Here is an 18,200-nt window from a genome sequence, read left to right on the forward strand (position 1 = left end):
TAATATCCTTGAAATATTATTATAGTGTTTACATTTCATCGATTGTAATCATATACTTACTTCTATGTGTGAAAACCACAGTAACTCAGTAGTAACATGACTTTGATGGTAATTAGTTCGATATTGAACAAGAAATTTCAGTAATAGACGAACATAAAATAGGTAATTCAATGACTCGTGTAATTGAATTATTTTATGTTTGATATTTAGGGCATTGTGTTTAGTGGCGGAACTTTTCGCCGCCTTTGCCTCGTCACCAGAGCGAAGAAACGGAAATATAAATAAATATTTCATTTCCTCGAGGGGGGGTTCGAACCCACAACCAAGTCGCTTTTGCAATCACACTTTGTGTCTCTGCGCCACGACTGACGTGATATTTCAATTAGAAATAAACAGAAATAAATGAAACAAATTTATTACATATATTAAATATTATATTAAATAATTTAATGCAAATAATCGAACCTTTTTCATAATATTTGTATATCACATAGCAAAGATTTCAAGAAATTTTAAAGTAAAATACAAATAGGCAGACATATTTAAAAATAGACATAAATCAAACGAAATTTTACATACAATGTTATTTATTAATTTAACGCAAATAATCTGATACCCATGGTGTCATGTCGCTGGTGTATCGGATAGGAGGTACGTCGTAAGGCAGAATGAGACGGTCCTTTGCATTTTCTTCTAATGGAAAATAATCTTGGTTTATCTGTGGTAATTAGAGAAAAAAAAAAAAAATAAATAAGTTTAAAAAATAAATTTTATTTATTATATTAAAAAAGTTTTTACTTAGCAAATAATTATTTGTGTGTAAGTCTTTACTTAAAAACATTATAGATCTTGAATTGAATGATATTGCTAGTAGCAAATCAATTATTATTATTTAAAATATTTCTCAATTCCATTTCTTCCATTTTGGAGCATTATATGTAAAAAGTTAATTTCTTCTATGCTACATATAGCAGGATAGACAGATATTTTGTTCAACTTCAAACTGTATCCCGCATATAGCAGGATAGCGAAGAAAACTTAAAATTAGTTTCGTTCGTTTCCCAGTGGCTGTAGAAACAACAGTTGTGGGTTCGATTTTCACTCAGCGGTGTGAAATATTTAATATTTTCATCTCCTCGCTCTGGTAACTAGACTAAATTATAAGAACGACGTAACAGTTCCGTTACTCAACCTTATCGTGAAAATTCAGCCGAAGCTGCTATATACAGCGTGAGTCTAAAAAACCACAAAATCAGAAAAATTATATAACTTAAAATCTACTCGACTTACCACAAATTTAGGCAAAAACAAAACGCCGCATTCATAACTCATAATTCTCAACGCTCTATTCCCTTTGTTAATAGAACCCCAAGCCGCCTTGCTTATATTGGCGGAAGTTAAAAGAAAATATCCAGCCATTTTGCCATCGGGTGAAACACGAGTGTACGATTTAATATGCGGCATAGCTTTGTCTCGATATATTGATTTGGAACGCCATTGGCTATAAATATAAGAAAATAGGTTAAAAATATGAGGAAATTATATGACAAAAATATGATTTTATTATTAATAAAAACTTTTTTGTGATATTTTTTCACTTGTAAATATAGATAATATTAGAACTAGAGCTGATAAAAAGAAACCAGTATCATTTTTACAATCAGCACATGTTATATTACTAAAAACAGATAATTAGGAACATTTTGCAGTGCTGAAACACTCGAACACAAAGAAATAGTAATAAATATAACTCACTATAGAAAATCCTTCAGCCACAACTGTTTATTATTGACTTCAGCCGCGTACGGCAAACATCCGCCACCGAGGAGGCCATCATGCGATTGTTTTACGTTTTCTATAGGAAAATTTATTTTATGTTTACTTTTCGTCCAAATTTGAGACATTGCATGTTGAATGGCAGAACTCAACGCCGCATTTTGTTTTATCAGTAAGGAAATGGAACTAATTTATTCATTTCCCCCGAGTGGGCATCGAGCCCACACTGTTTTACTGCGACAAGATATAGTTTAGCGTCATATAGTTTAGTGGAGTTTAAATTCCATATAAATGGCACATTTAAATATTGGAAGTATTTATAGGTTACTTTTTAGTCACAACGTAAAATAGAAAAAAGCAGAAGAATATATCACTAAACAACTTTAGGGTGTTTACTCTAAATCTATTAACTAATTAATATCGAAATAAAACATTACCTAACGAAGGATATACCAGTTTCAATGGGGCAGGTTGGCTCAGTGTTTGGGGTTGGTCCTTTGTTTTTGTGAAATGGTGTAGAAAATCACCTGTCAACCACAACTGTGAATAATTACAGTTGTTTTAATAAAAAAGAAACAATGTAATTTATTTTTAAAATTTTCAAAGTTTTTACAATAAGCACAGAAAAGTCTTTATAGAAAGTAACGGAACTCGAACTTGCGACTCTTCTTTACTGTACAAGCGTCCTAATTACTAAACCATATATTTTCAACAAACTACGTCGACATACTTATCAGTAAGCTTACAACTTATTTATGTTGTTAGCATCTTTTCTCTCTTCTCTCTATCTCTTTCAAGGGGTCCGGCTTCGAATCCCGCTACGTTAATTTTTTTAATTGGTTTTCTTTAATAAGAATTTCTATTAATCTTGGATAAAATTAATAAAAACAGTAAATTATATTTAAATTAATATTAAAACCTAAAAAGCTAAAAAAAAACAAAATCTCACACTAGGTTTAGCCCCGTAACTGCCCAAACTACTCGCTTGAGCATGCAACGGCCACGAGCCCATCGCATGTTGTCTCAGAAGTGAACCCATTCGTGTCATACCATAATCCATATCAAAATGAGAACCCGGGACTGACGATACTAGAAAAACACTTAAAATACGTTTTTTTAATATATTATAGGATTAATTCAAGAATTAATTTATAAGAAGAATTTAATATATATAATTATAAGAATTCAAGAATTGTTTTTATATTTTTACTTTAGGAAGGTTCATTTGTTTAGACTTTGTGTGTTAAAATATAATTAGCAGTATAATTAAAGAAATGGACTAGCAGCTACATAACTTTAAGTATTAAAGTTCTTAAAAAATGTTAATGAAATAAAAAAAATACAAAAGAAACTCACTTTATATGACTAAAATCGCATCTCTTCACCCTGTCCAAGTAAAACACTAGCTGTGGCAAGTGGTAGTGACCCAAGTACCTTATGAGAGAACGTTTAAACATAGTGACCGATTCTCCATCGCAGGGCATTGAGTCTTGGGGCAGTTCGGGGCATCGTGGACTGAACCAGAGACTAAACAAAAATGTTGCTAATTCAATTCAATTGCATTCAATAGACATTAATTCCATAAATGTTTATCCTCTAAATATTCTTGAACAGTGTAATAAGCTCTACTTGTTAGAATTTTTTTTACAAATACTTTAAATTTTGGTATTATACATATGTATCTACGTAACGTATTTTTTATAGATATCAGCGTACGCAAAGAGATAGCATCAAGGCCATCATTTTGGTCATTTCTTTAAAAAATATATGTGTTAATTAACAGAACCCAATGCCAATGTTATTTTGTTTTACCAGAATGGGAAAATGAAAATATTTCGAATATTCCCCGTTCAGGCGAAGTCCACACTTTTCGCATGTACAAGTGACCATGTACAATTCAGAGAATGTTTTATTTCGCCTTTATTAGACAAATACTAGACTAGAGCAATCAAATAAGTACTATTTATTAACTGTATAGAAAATAACAAGAGAAGTTTACCCCTGTGTTCTATTCTCCCAATCATCAGAGTACAAGTTAGCAGTAGACACAACTACTCTTATAGATCCATCTTCATAACACAGTAGCATCATTTTTCTAAAAAAAGACATTTTTTTAAAAACAATAAGTTTAGAAACAATAATATGTTCTCCATTTTATGTATATTTATTCCACTATTTACATGACTTATGGACAAGTGGGCTGGGCATTTTTTAGTATCTTTTACATTTTTTGACGCTATTGTTTAATATGTTTTCTTAAGTGGAAATAAACCCACAACCACTGCAAAATAAAAGACAAATCTGATCTGCTCCCTAGAAGCAAATATACTATATATATAGAAAATAATAATGCATTCTCTCTTATAGAAAACTAATTGGTGACATTTATCATATTTTAAATACAATTATTACTATCTATCTAAATCGAAGTAATGGTGAATTTGAATACAATTTAAAGACGACCATAAGATATGAGAAGATGATAGCAAGTCCTCCACCAAGGTGGTAATGCCATCCACGTTTTGATTTCTCCAATAGTAAAATTAAGTAAAAACTGTGTAGTACTCGTACCACAGGGGCTATCTCGTTTTCGTCGCTCTAGTAACGAGACAAAGCGCGGCGTTGAGTTTCGCCGCTCACTGCGCAATACCTCCAGAATTGTGTGCCAGTAACAACTTCAATACCAGTTATAATGATTATTTTCATGTCAAATAACATATAAATAACTTACGTATGATGTTTTCCAAACGGTGTGGCCATATTAACAAACTGAGCTTCCACATTAGGTTTCTTCTTGCTTATATTTTTCAAATCTTGTCCACAATCATCTTCATAAAGGATTGTTAATTTTTTCGCACTAAAATGAATTTTTGTTTTATATTTTAACAAAAATAAATAATATATGTTAAGCTTATGTATAATTTTATAACTTAAAATAATTTCTGATAAAAGACAAAATATCGCTTTAGTTTTTATTTTGGCTTAATTTGTTTATACAATCTAGATTAAACCTAACCTAGTATTACCAGACAATTAACTAGTTCTAAACACTTTATCTTGTAAAATTTTACTATAAATCCAAAAAAAAATTTTAAAAAAATTTAGTTTCAGTTTTATGCTTGTTTTTGTATAACAACAGCATACACAAACATAACCTCACATCAATGCAAAAAAAAATCGTTTTAGGAAAGCAGAAATTTGTTAATGTTTTCATTTATGATTGTTTAATGAACAATAAACATAATAATAAATACCTGTATTACCTATAACCAGCGAAATAATAGTGCGCGAGAAGCCACCCCGCGTCTACCATAAAGTTAATTTGTAACGAACACTTTAGCTCACCGAGACTGGAGTCGAGAAGTTCTAAAAAAAATAATTTTGTGTAAAGTGATAATAATATTTTGCATTCGTTTATTTAATAACAAGAAAAACCATACAAGAACTTAAAACTTTCAATTTTAAAGACAGTATACAAATAATAATGCTTATACATTTATAGATAAAACAAAATCACACGATTATGAAAAATATAATCAAATTAATAACAAAAAGTACAGTAAAATTATTATTATATACTCACCCAAAAAAGTAATAGAAAATGGTTGATTATGTGTTTCTTTTGAATCATTTATTGTTGTATAAAATATATGATACGGGGCTGATTGGTTGTGCTTTTCAGCCATTTTGCCCCGCGGTAATACTACTTTTAGAAATGCCTCGGGTCTTTTCGTTGGGGGCACCATCGGTCGGTAGTCTGAATCTAGAAGTAAAAAGTTTTATTATATATTATTTAGAGTAAATAATTATATGTAATTGATTCCTTAACATTCATTGAGATTTTCGACATATTTGGTTAATTTTTAACATTTTTAAAGTCATATTTAAAAAAAATATGTTAAAAAGAAATAAAGCGCAAGCATAAAAAAAAAATTATTACTACCGATAATATACTTATTTGTAACTACGTATAATTATTCGTTTCTCAAAAGTTACTATATAAAGACATACAAACAAAGAATGATAAAAGTATTTTTGATAAAACAGTTGATAGGGACAATCTAAAATTTAGAAATTGTCACATATGATGGTTGTGGGTTCGATTCTGAATCTAGGAGAACAATTGTTTTAAATATTTTTTCATTTCTCCATTAATGTTTTTAGAATTGGAGTGGAGAATAAAAAGTCTTGTCACAAGGTTGCTTCTATCTAATATACGGGAAAAAGCGCAAATCTGCTAAATAAACATTCCCTTTAGTGAGAATTGAACTCACATGTACCACTTTAAAAATGCTCAATTGTATTAAGCAGTAAATTTTTTTGGAGCTTCGCTCTGTAGCCCGCATATTGCATGTTTACAGTCGTTTGCTTGTGTCCCTGTATACTACATAGGCCACAGTGATTAATTCAATATATCTTATATTTTTAAATACAAGCCTCTTATTTTCTTCTCCATTCCTGGCGTAGGTGATTTAGTTGACTCACATTTACTATTTATACTCAGTGACATTTCATTTGTTTTCATTTTATTTTTATTCTGCGCTATGTAATCAACATTTTTTTTAGTATGTGAATCATTTGTTTTTGTGCTATTATATTTATTTTCGTTCTTGGTTGACTCATTTTTATTTAATGATGTACTGTTAACACTGAAAAGTATGGTTTTAAAATTTATTCAGAGCTGTAACATTATCAACAATCATTCATCATTTATCTAATTAGATGGACAAATATTTATAAATAACATATAAATAACAATATTATTTAACTTGTTTTCATTTCTCTGCCAAATTATAAAGCTCAAATTAGTCAAAAAATGGGGAACACAGAGAATCTTAATATAGCAGGATACCCTATATGCAGGGTACAGCGTGTCATTAAAATATATATATATACCTACAGCGAAAATAAAGAGAGACTTACCTATTTTTTCCTTTTGGTTCATACAATTTTTTTTCAAAAATAATATTCAATTGATCCAGAATCATACTTTTTTGTAGACTATACTTATCTGGTATAATGTAATCTCCTGTGCCATTGTGTTCATCCAAAATTGCTTCTACTGAAAATGAGAATAACAAAATAATAATCATTATAAAAATTAAACAAAAAATCTTGCTCATTTCTTATGCACCCCAGTGTTAAGGCACAATGTTTCTAATGAATCTGTCAAATTTCGAGACATTATTCCTCACATAATTTGGGGTTTTTGGTGTTGTTAACAGAGCAAGGAAATGAAAATAACTTATTCACTCAAGAAGAAATTGAATTTACAATCGTTATCGTCACAGTTAGATAACACCACTATGATTTAGTGGTAAGAGAGCTTGGACATTTTCCAAGCATGTTTTTTTACTTACAATGTGGATGACTGTACTCTCTAAAATGTGCAGGATTTAATCTATAACAAGATTCTGCATAAGTACATTCTTTTTTCACCCTTTTAGCATTTTGGTCATCTGGAAGATAAAATGGTTTTTTTTTAACCAAGTGTTAAGATGTTCTTCACTTTCTGCCAAATTTCTTGTATAAAATGTAATATGACGAAAATTATTTTTATGTTGATGGTGTAAAATGTTCATTGAGTATTATTCTTTTTTAATATACAAAATGACATGCACATGTAATCCCTTCTCAGGTTGATAGGTTGATAAATGTAAGACATGGAATGTATTCATAGTTGTAATAATATTCTACAATAAAAAACAAGTAATAAATTAATATTTAAGTTAGTTTCTGTATGTAAATCACACAGAAACGAATAAAGACATCTCCAGTTTAAGCAATAATACTTGTTACTATTACTACTATATAATATACTATACTAATACAATAATACTTATTATAACTACCACTTAATAACACAAAAATATAAAAATATTATTGGATAATGCTGTTTACTTGAAAATAGTCCATTTTGCTGCAATTGTTTTTGATTCAAATAAATGCTTTTTAAATATAAATTATAAATATTATAGAAATATCACATATGTAGTTTTATGTAATTATGAATATATAAATAACATAGAGAATAGACTAAGACAATTATTTCTTTCTTCTTTTAAACACTTTTAAATAGGTAATATTTTTACTAAATAACAATAAAGAAAAATATAAAACAAACTTACTATCCATTTTGTTCATTCTTTTATTTGAAGGGTTCATAATTATATGAAATAGTAAAAAATTAGGTAAAGTTTTATAAAATACTTAAAATCATAATTTGTTAATATAAAAATTTACAATTTGTTACCGTTTCGACTTTTAATTTCGCCAACTTTTGGAATATATTTTGACGTATTAAAAGAAAGTGCTGCCATATATCTAATATTTCTTTATTTGTAATTCAATTATAATAGGTCTATGAATTATAATAGTGTTGTGTGGTCCGTAGTCCGTAGACGATTATGGGTTGCCCCTCCAGCTAAATTTATTACCTATAGTTACAGTTTTATTTAAATAAAGAAGAAATAGTTTCCTAGAAGCTAGACAGCAGTGAATCATGAAATGGAAATATTGAAGTATGTGGTAAAAAGGAAAGAGAAATTGCGACGAATGGACGAGTGTTTCCCGAAGATTGCTAATTTTGTTCTACATAAAAGGGGTGCTTTCAAAAAACGGTGAAATTTTAAAAGAATAGGTACACATTTTACAGTGATGGACGGAACTCAACAAGGAGATATATTGCTGAAGACTGTAAAGTCTCTTTACAGAGAACACGTGAACACGTCGAACGAATCGGTAGGTACAGTAAGGTACATTGAATGAAAGACTGACAAAATATTCATGAAGGAATATTGAGCGGTAATGGAGGTAGAGTGAGACAACAGTGACAACATTGAAAACACAGTATAAAAGATACTGGACGAAGGTCACGTAAATAGCGACCTACTGAAGGAACCAGCTTGGGATACGGCATGAAGCTGAGTTATATTTAAATAAAATAATGTAGTGAACCTAGAGTTAAAAATTGTGCATTTATCACTTTTCCAAGTAAACTAGATTTCAATAAAACTAAATACGGTATCTAATTTAAGAAAATTTAGAGCCTGGAAGATAACAAAACGTAAAGCTAAAAAAACAACTAGCAACATTTCATCAACTGTCAATGTCAACATCAAAATTTACATTTGATTTTGGCCTATGCCTGTTTTTATAATTTATACGACCTCCTTTGTGTGTTCTCCATACTGCCATACAACGTGACATTGGCGAAGTGAATAGTGCTCAACTGGCACGCTCGAAGCGCCATAAATAAAGAACCGAACCGATAATTTATACGTTGTAATCGATTCATAAAAATAAAATAAGGTACTATTTTACTAAGCACTATTATCATTTAAAAAAAAACACCGTTACTATATTATTTGTTAAGATATAAAGAGGATATTATATATTATTTACTTTCTTTTTTTTTCTTCGAGTTTTTGGATACTTATAAAGCCAAAACAAGCAGAAATACAAAGACATGGATGATCCTTTCATATCCTGCCCGTATGAAAAATCACATCGAGTGCCCAGATCTAGAATTCAATCTCACTTAATACGCTGTAAAGAAAACAAGCCATATTATGCTATATGCCCATATAATGCTACCCATCGTTTGCCTGAAAAGAAAATGAAAGAACATGTTTTAGGCTGTCCTTCCAAAGCAGCTATGTGTCCTGATGAGTTGAAGACTAAAACAGTTATAGTTAAGCCAGAAAATATAAAATTAAAGAAAATACCTTTAGATGAAGAAATGTGGGATGATTAAGCTATTTTATTTTTGTTTTATGTTGTTATGAAAATGACTGATTTTAAAAATATTGATAAGATATTTCTTCTTTATGCTTCACACTGTACCTAGTATTATATATTAAGATAGGAAGAGGAAGGAAGAGAAAAATAATAACCAATTATGGTACAGTACACAAATAAGAATGAATTAATTTAATTGGAAATGGTGTGTTAACAGTAGATTTTCTCTGCATACCATTCTATGTGAAAGTACAGTACAAGCTTATAAAAAAACTACTAAATGTTATAGAAACAAAGATATATTAAATATAAGTTGCACTAAAAGTATAATAATATGATTAAACATATTTTGTAAATCTTGTATCTTTCATTGTACCCTTTAGTATCAACCTTCACAGCTTCAGCTTCCTGCTGTATCCTGCACACAGCAAGTTCTCTTTCTGCTGAATTCTGGAGGCATCTTGTGTTGAGTGGCGAAGCTTGATGCCCCCCTTTGTCTCAACACAAGAGAGAAGAAATAAAAATGCAAATTTAAATATTTCCTTTCCTTGAGTAGGGATCAAACCCACAAACCAGTCAATTTCTCAGCACACTGTGCCACTGCGTGAAACTGTTATCCAGTCATTTATACTTATAATATGATACTTTTCATACTAGGGTCTTGTAAATAGTGATGTCAGTGAAATAATATTTTTTTTATTGGGAGAATCTCATCAATCAATTAATCCATCCAAAAAAATAGTATTTCAAGTTTTTTTTAAAATTCATATAATGTCTCTTAAAAATATATTTTAATCTCATGAATAGCAGAGTATGAAGCTCTTACTCATTTTCGAGTGGCAATTTTGAGATATTGTGAGTTCCCCAGAGCAAGGAAATGAAAATAATTTAATACCACATGTGGAAATTCAACTCACAGCCACGTCACCACCGATTCACCATTGTGATAAAGTCAGTATTTGTTGTCTCGCCGTGTCAATCTCAATTACTCTTTAAGTATGAAACACATTCTAAGTGCGAAAGGTAAATCTGACCGCGGGTACAGTAATGTACATTGAAAACTAAACCATAATTATAATATAGCCTATAGTCTTCTTCAATAAAGGGACCTTACAACACAACAAATATTTCAATTAGACAAACAAACTCATATTAGTAAAGATTTGTGATAAACGAAACACCATCTAAATTTTACTAATCAAATTTAATCTTTGAAATCTACGCTGTATTATTTTCAATCTGTCTTCATTAGTAATTTTTTTAGTTTTACTACATTTTTTTCTTATTCTTTCAATAACTTTCAATTCAAAGTATCTGTAACCGCATAAATGACAAGGCAGTTTACTCCCTTCCACTGAACCTATGGTACTTTTTATAATATACTTTTGGTTAAACTTGAACTTTATACGATTAACACATAATTCACAAACACTTTTAGTTGTTTTATATGAACTGTTTCCATTACTTTCATTTATTGATGTTTCATTTAATTCAATCACTGAATTTCTTCTTAAATGATAATTCTCAGCATGTTTTGAATATTTTCTGTATTTTAAGCCACATTTTTTACATGTGCTTGGTGTGTAATTTTTGCATTTATTTGAATTTGAATGAGTTTCTTCAATATGTTTGTGTAGATTGTGACAGTTGCCTGCAATGTATTTGTCACAGTATGGACATAATAGAGGACTTGGTTTAGTTATATTTATGTGGACAACTTCATGCTGTATAAGGGAGAATCTGTAATGAAATTATTGATAAAATAAATAATTTGAGACTGCCGTGGCACAGTAGCACCAGGGTGTGACTGCAATGCGACGGTTGTTGGTTCGATTCCCATTCAAGGAAGAGAAATATTTATTTACGTTTATATTGCCATTTCTTCACTCTAGTGTCGAGGCAAAGCGGCGTTGAGTTCTGCCACTCAACACGCAATCCTCGCCTCCAGAATTCGGCAGAAAGTGGGGAACAGAGTGTCTTAACACTAGGTACCCTCTTCCTACCCTGTTGTGTGTGGGATACAGCGTGAAGTTGATTTTTTTTATGTTATCCTGCATATAAAAATTTTGAAAAGCCATCCTTAAACACTGCCTATGGGGTGGCAGAGTATGTCATGACTACCTGATACAATTTGTTGATTAATATATTTTTTACAAAGGTAGAGAAATGATATTAATAAAGGCAATGATTATAATTAAATTATTCTTATATAGTATATAGAAATGATACTAATAAAGGCAATGTTTATAATTAAATTATTCTTATATAGTATAGTGATAGTGTCAAGATATTTCATTTTGTTTCCATAGAGGATATTAAATAACAGGTGCAGGTTCAAATCTCACTATGTTAAAAAACTTATTACATATTTCTAAATAAAATAATAAGTTTCTCAATTTATAACTCAAACCACTCTTGAATAAATATTATACTACTCACCTATTAGGAAACAAAATAGTACAATATTTACAACTATATATCCCAGGCCTCATTAAATTATCATAATGTATGCTTTCATTGTTATCATTTCCACTTTTAAATGTATTTAACACAAAATTATCAGTAGAATACTCATCAGTTAAAGGTTCGTCTAATATTAACTTATCAACCAGACTTTTTTTTAAATTCCTTGAATTCCCTTCATAAGAATGTTGTAGACTAGTTTCAGTATAAGGCTTTACTAATTTACTCCACTCATCACAAATTTGAATATTCACTTTGCATTCCGTTACAAAATCCTTTAGAATCCCATTGTAAATTGAATCTTCATCTTCAAATTTTATTCGGTCCTTTATAGATTCTTTGGGTATTGTGAATGAATCAATTTCATCAACAGGTTCATTTTTAACTTTATTTAAGTTAAAGGCTTCATTATTTTCATCAATATCTTGCTTGATTAAAATTTTTTTGGGGTGTTTATTAAGATAATGAATGTTAAGAGCGTTTTGTGATGTAAAAATTGCTTGGCATTTATTACAAAATAAAAAAATATTTTGTCTTAGAGGTATTATAATGTGTGAAGCATTATGAATAAAGCTATCAAATCTGAAAAAGAAAATAAATTGTAGCCTACATGTTATTCTGCTATATTACTATAAAGTTTAATCTAAATCTGTTCAGTTTTTGCATGGAGGTTATTTAAGAATTTTAATATAGTTCTCACCTATTATCAAATATTTTATCACAGATCTCACACTCAACAGGAATTTTTCTTTTCAAGTCCTTGTATGAAATGTGGTTCTTTTCTTTAATGTTATGGTTCATGCTAAAAAATTAAAACATAAATAATTAGAATACAAATACAATCATATCATTGTTTGATTTGAATTTAGACATGGGCGTTACGTAGCGTCACTAGTTTCAGAAACTGCTTACGAGCCAAATCACGGCATAACTAGTTTCGGGCTGTCGTCGAAACTAGTTATGCCGTGATTCGGAGCTACGCGGTTATTCGAAACTACACACATGTTACGTTGTGGTTATGTCTCTGTACACATAGCCATTATTTCACATACGTAGTTTCATGAGAGTAAGCAGTAAGCACTAATCTCGCTCTATTATAGTACGTACCGCAAGAAAAAAAGAGACGAGAATAGGCGAATTTGATTAAAAAGCTACAAACATCCTACTTTTTTAAAACACCCAATGAAACGAAAAAGCGATTCTAAACTGTAAATGCAGAAGTTAAACTATATTATTTATAGTTTTATGAAAATTCCAAGAAAAAACCATATTATTGTTAATAGCTACATTGACACTTATATAGTTGCATCTTGCTCTATTTTAGTACGTTCCGCAAGAAAAAAAGAGACGACAGTAGTTTAATATGTATGCATTAATGCAATTTGATCGATTATTATTTTATATCGATAATTAAAACAAAACTCTACCTCGACACCGCAGCGAAGAAATGAAAATATAAATGTAAATAAATATTTAATTTCCTTCGATCCCACAACCGTCGCGTTACAGCCACGCCCTTGTGCCGCCACGACGGTGGATTTTAACCAATTCCGAGTTTTTTTTGTTTAGCGTGACGTAGCTTTCTTAATGTTTATTATTTATTAAAAGAGGTTCGGTTACAATCGCTTTTGACGTTCACTTTTATACCTTAAGGACATTGGGATTTTTTATGCGATCTACTAAGACTTTTAAGAATTCCAGTTCAGTTATTATTTTATATAATTCATTAATTAAGAGTCAATTAGAATATTGTTCAACTGTCTGGAATCCAGATTATGAAACACATAAAAACTGATTAGAACGAATTCAAAAAAGTTTTTAAAAATGTTATCTTCCAGAGATCACGAAGTACGATGACTTATTAAAATATTATAATATGTTAAAATATCCCATCGCAGAAATATTGCCGATCTTTGCTTTTTACACTAATTAGTGTCTTGATTGTTCAAAGATATTAGGTGAACTTAATATTATTACCCTTAGATTGAATGCAAGATCATGTACCCCAAATTTCAAAACGAGGTTCGCTACAAAAGATTGAGGCCTAAATCCACCACTTAATAGAACTTTGAATGTTGATAATAAATTAGCACAAAAATTTGAATTTGATGTTTTTAATGACTCGTTACGTTTGTATAATGCTCAACAGAAAAAATATTTTATATACGTAATAAAGAATCCATAACTGAGCTTACAATTTTTATTACTTTTTTTAAGATCTTATTTTTGGTTAGTGAATAAGGGCTTTATTTATGTATATTCAGTAGTAAATTTTTAACATTTAATTTTAATTTAAGTACTAGTTATACATTTATAACTGTGTTTATGTTACAAGTTTAAAAGCCTGTTTTTGTAGTATGTAACGTTGGCTTCCTAATAAATAAATAAATTAATCTATTGTACCCTGTGCTTACTTTCAATTTTAAAAAATAAAATAAATAAATCAGCTTCACGCTGTTTCCCACACACAGCAGGGTAGGCAAAGGGAACCTAGTGTAACACTCTGTTACACTAGGTTCCCCACTTCCTGCCGAATTCTGGAGGCATTGCGTGTTTAGTGGCAGAACTCAAATCCGCGCTTTACCTCGACACCAGAGCGAAGAAATGAAAATATTAATTTAAATAAATATTTCATCTCCTCGAGTGGGGATCGAACCCATAACCAGCTGGTTTTTACCTCAAGTTTGGTCTCAAGTTTCATCCAATTTTAAATTTGATTATTTTGCTATTACGTGTCAGTTTCGCGTTTATGTTTTTTTTTGTATTTTTAAATTTCTTTTTCCATTCTGTAAGTGTAAAATTATTCCCTCTTTTTGAATGTATTTTGTGTGTTAATTTTTTTTCACTTAATTTGGAATTTTAATTTCACTCCGTACACTCAATCTTTTAATTAAATATATCAAATAATACTAAAGAGCGATCAGCGAAAAAACTATATAAAAACCTGTATATTCAAAATATATAATATAATAAAGTGTATATAAAAAAATATATAAAAATAATCCATACCTATATTATAAATTCAAAAGTAACTCTGTCTGTCTGTCTGTCTATCTGTCTTTTACGCAATCAGGGCCAAACTGCTAATTTAATTGTGATAAAACACTCATATAGAGATACTTGAGGGTCTCGGGATGAATATAGGGTACTTTTTTTTCGCATATTTGTAATATTTTCGATATATACCCACATATTAAAATACTTATTAATTTGACATGCAATTTATTCCGCCATGTTAATAACAACTGTCGCTTTGCTAAGCAACGATTTGCAAAGTTTATTGTTATTAAACGTCACCCAAAATGAGCTTGCTTAACGCATCTCTCTATTGAAAACTGAAAATAATTTCATAAACATATTTAATAAATATTCGTATAGTTCAAGCGGGCGTAGCCGCGTTCGGGTCCACTAGTTGTATATAAAATAAATTAATAAATAATTACATTTTAGTAGCAAGATATTGTAATTTAACCTAAAACGTAATCATAACTATAAAAGTAATCTTATTAAACTTACAACTGCTTATGAAGCATTTGTAACTAGTTACAGAAATAACTAGTTTCTGAAACTAGCTACGCGTGTACCCGGTAACTTTTAAGGGTGTTATCGGGCATACATTAAACTTTATTATCAAATTTTTTTATAGCGAAAAAAAACAAAATGGCGGTTCCACAGCTATCTTCCCGGGGCATGTTTTGCATGCAGGGGTCCGCGGCACGCAGCACTACTGGTGCACTTTTGAATCTAGAACAAAAAAAAAATCCATGAATCTAGAGGGTTATAGCTAGAGAATGTCGATCGGGTTTTAAAAAATATCAATTTTTGTGGATTTGGCGTGCGTTTGAAAAAAAAAAAATTGATTTTTGACGAAAAAAACGGCTAGTTTTTTGTTAATAAAAAATCAAAGTTATTGAAAATCCCGATCGACATTCTCAAGATAATGTTAATGTTCACATCTGGTCAAAATTTCAAGTAAAAAAAATGAAAATTGTACGAGTGATGCTGCGTGCCATTTCGAAAAACCGTGTTTCGAGAAAAACGCGTTTAAAGTTGTACGAATAGTTTTCTATTGGAATAAATAAAAAAAATAAGGTAAAAAAATTTTTGCCGTTAGTCTGCAATCCCAGCACCATACATTTGTCCTTCGATGGCCAAATTTTCGTCTTCGTCTTTCCTGGTGGATTTTTGGAGCGCGCGCGCACTTTTTGCCGCGTCGCTCAGAGATGTCTCCGCGTGCGTAATGCGTTTGGCGTCGGCTTCGATGCAACTTCTTCCAACTGCACCAATTCTCTGAACATTTTTCATGCTGAGGCTTTTCATCCGTTGACATTTTGTGAAAAAGGGTTGCCCAGATCTCATTTATCATATTTTCGATGGAATCGGGATTTCGACGGATTTTTTAACACGATAATCGGGATGACGTTCAGCTTGACCCAGGACTTATAAGGACAGTGCTCGAGTCCGGGGTCTCGCAGGCGATATACTCGGTCTTTGACACATTGCTAATATGCATTTCATTCATGGAGAATGTTTATGTAACGCAAATGTTGCAGCTAGAATGTATCGGAAAAGACACCAAAAAGCTAAACGTCATCCCGATTATCGTGTATTTCGATTTTTCTCTCTTCAACAAAGAAGTAATCCAGCAAGTGTCGTACCATTTCGGAATCCAGATTAAATGCGCCAACTTTTAAAGTTACTTGCAAAAACAGTGTAGTACATTTTTTTTATAGTACAGTCGGTTAAAGTTGGGTGTAGTAAATATTTTGAATTTAATGTTTGGCAAAAACACCACATTTTATTGAAAACTGATGCAGGTATGTTTAAATCTTAAACTGTAATTGACAGAAGGGTTACTCATGATTACATTACAGAAAAAAAAATGAAGAAAGAGTAATATTTGTAGTCCTGGGACTTGAAAAACCATCACGGGGTGTCGGTTTTTGCGATATTTTTTAAAATCAATATAATATGAAAAATACATGACAAAGATTTTTTTTTATATTTTTCTCATAACTGTCACGACTTGGTCTATCACCTGATTTCGTTTTATCGTTGACTCCTGGGACACCCTGTATATATAGTAAAGAATGTAAACATACTGTAATCGTATTTAATAAAAACAAACATGCTATTATTATCTGGCACCTAATAAATAACAAAAGAGGTTCAAATTGTGCAATTCGTTTTTTGAATTGAATTGAATTCTTGATATGAGACGTTTCACATGGATTATTCCGACATTGGCAATTTTGTTTCGTAATGTGCAAGACTTTTATTATTATTATTTTTTATAGATATTTTTTCTTATTATTATTATTATTATTGGCGCGGGGGAAGAACAAACGGATAGGGGCGAAAAATAACTTAAAATGCATCCGCTTGAGTGTTTGACTTCTAAAAAGTGTTTCTTTAGAAGAGCAAACCTGGCCTTACATGTGAAAACACATTTAGGGATAAAGAACTATAAATGCGACATATGCGAGAAGCGTTTCATAACGCGCCAGAAGGTGACGGAGCACCACAACACGCACACGGGCCGCGCCCCCGTCAAGTGCACGCTGTGCGACGACACCTTCAGGCGGTACTCCAATATGGTGCAACACAGAGACCGTCACCACTTCAAAAAGAAGACAAAAATCTGCGACTTCGTCTGCCATTGCGGTGCTGTGTTCCACTCTAGGGCCAAGCTCCTCTGGCATAAGAAAACTCACGAGGACAAGCCCAAAGCGTGTTTGTACTGCAGCGACAAATTTGTTCACGTGGCGTCGCTTACGAGACATGTGCGGAGGTCGCATAATGAACATTTCGCTGATGCGCAGAAGGGAAGGGAAAATGTGCCTTGTCCTGTGTGTAAACAGTTATACCTCCGAGCGAATCTACGCGCTCACCTCCTAACGCACAGCGGCAAGCGTCCCTACAACTGCATCAGATGCAACAAAGGATTCACAACCAAATGGAACCTCAAACTGCACCGGTGGACCCACCTCAGTCGTTCAGCGAAGCCCTATAAATGCACCCTATGCATTTTCATATATTCCGACAAATAATAACTTCTATGGAACGATTTACGGCCTCGCACCACTATGCACTTACATATGTTCCGACAAATAATAACTTCTATGGAACGATTTACCGCATTCCGCAATTTGAAGTGCAAAGTGCCGGATTGCGGTAAATCGTTCCATAGAAGTTATTATTTGTCGGAACATATGAAAGTG

At 31.2% G+C, this 18,200-nt stretch overlaps 3 protein-coding genes and 1 long non-coding RNA gene across 6 annotated transcripts; 2 read left to right on the forward strand and 2 right to left on the reverse strand.

Annotated features, from left to right (window-relative positions):
* Nucleotides 1–412: 412 nt before the first annotated feature.
* On the reverse strand, nucleotides 413–8,182 carry gkt (tyrosyl-DNA phosphodiesterase glaikit). 3 transcript variants are annotated; one of them, XM_085200852.1, is made up of 15 exons: nucleotides 8,030–8,155; nucleotides 7,905–7,921; nucleotides 7,137–7,235; nucleotides 6,700–6,838; nucleotides 6,214–6,425; nucleotides 5,360–5,539; nucleotides 5,040–5,142; nucleotides 4,508–4,633; nucleotides 3,776–3,871; nucleotides 3,133–3,303; nucleotides 2,726–2,876; nucleotides 2,214–2,316; nucleotides 1,756–1,855; nucleotides 1,291–1,501; nucleotides 413–718 (listed from the first exon to the last, which is right to left on the reverse strand). In XM_085200852.1, the coding sequence occupies exons 2-15, from the start codon at nucleotides 7,918–7,920 to the stop codon at nucleotides 596–598; spliced, it is 1,830 nt and encodes a 609-aa protein (XP_085056978.1). In that variant the 5' UTR covers nucleotide 7,921; nucleotides 8,030–8,155; the 3' UTR covers nucleotides 413–595. The 3 variants fall into 3 exon arrangements, with proteins under 3 accessions (XP_085056978.1, XP_085056976.1, XP_085056977.1); XM_085200850.1 differs by lacking the exon at nucleotides 7,905–7,921 and having other exon boundaries at nucleotides 8,030–8,182; XM_085200851.1 differs by having other exon boundaries at nucleotides 7,905–8,122.
* Nucleotides 8,169–9,872, forward strand: LOC146530340 (uncharacterized). The gene is made up of 2 exons (XR_014878934.1): nucleotides 8,169–9,087; nucleotides 9,201–9,872. It is a non-coding gene; the product is annotated as an uncharacterized LOC146530340 (long non-coding RNA).
* LOC146530341 (uncharacterized) lies at nucleotides 9,326–12,880 on the reverse strand. Its single transcript, XM_085200871.1, has 4 exons — nucleotides 12,862–12,880; nucleotides 12,680–12,781; nucleotides 11,956–12,561; nucleotides 9,326–11,256 (listed from the first exon to the last, which is right to left on the reverse strand). Exons 2-4 carry the CDS (start codon nucleotides 12,778–12,780, stop codon nucleotides 10,701–10,703), a joined length of 1,263 nt encoding a protein of 420 aa, XP_085056997.1. The 5' UTR covers nucleotide 12,781; nucleotides 12,862–12,880; the 3' UTR covers nucleotides 9,326–10,700.
* Nucleotides 12,881–17,097: 4,217 nt separating this feature from the next.
* On the forward strand, nucleotides 17,098–18,079 carry LOC146530342 (zinc finger X-chromosomal protein-like). Its single transcript, XM_085200889.1, has one exon. The coding sequence runs from the start codon at nucleotides 17,352–17,354 to the stop codon at nucleotides 18,027–18,029; it is 678 nt and encodes a 225-aa protein (XP_085057015.1). The 5' UTR covers nucleotides 17,098–17,351; the 3' UTR covers nucleotides 18,030–18,079.
* Nucleotides 18,080–18,200: the final 121 nt, after the last annotated feature.

Source organism: Heliconius melpomene, chromosome 17, assembly GCF_056956725.1.
Source record: "Heliconius melpomene rosina isolate 202511_hmr_F chromosome 17, ASM5695672v1, whole genome shotgun sequence".
Classification (NCBI taxonomy): Eukaryota; Metazoa; Arthropoda; class Insecta; order Lepidoptera; family Nymphalidae; genus Heliconius; species Heliconius melpomene.

Coding starts and splice junctions, on each gene's coding strand:
- LOC146530342 (XM_085200889.1), top strand. CDS start 17,352: ATGCATCCGCTTGAGTGTTTGACTTCTAAAAAGTGTTTCTTTAGAAGA.
- gkt (XM_085200850.1), bottom strand. CDS start 8,096: ATGGCAGCACTTTCTTTTAATACGTCAAAATATATTCCAAAAGTTGGC. Junction 7,236..8,029: donor CGAAATTAAAAGTCGAAACG/GTAACAAATTGT, acceptor TTTATCTTCCAG/ATGACCAAAATGCTAAAAGG. Junction 3,304..3,775: donor TGGGAGAATAGAACACAGGG/GTAAACTTCTCT, acceptor ATTTTTGTTTAG/TCTCTGGTTCAGTCCACGAT.
- LOC146530341 (XM_085200871.1), bottom strand. CDS start 12,780: ATGAACCATAACATTAAAGAAAAGAACCACATTTCATACAAGGACTTG. Junction 12,562..12,679: donor GATAAAATATTTGATAATAG/GTGAGAACTATA, acceptor TTTCTTTTTCAG/ATTTGATAGCTTTATTCATA. Junction 11,257..11,955: donor ACTATTTTGTTTCCTAATAG/GTGAGTAGTATA, acceptor ATTTCATTACAG/ATTCTCCCTTATACAGCATG.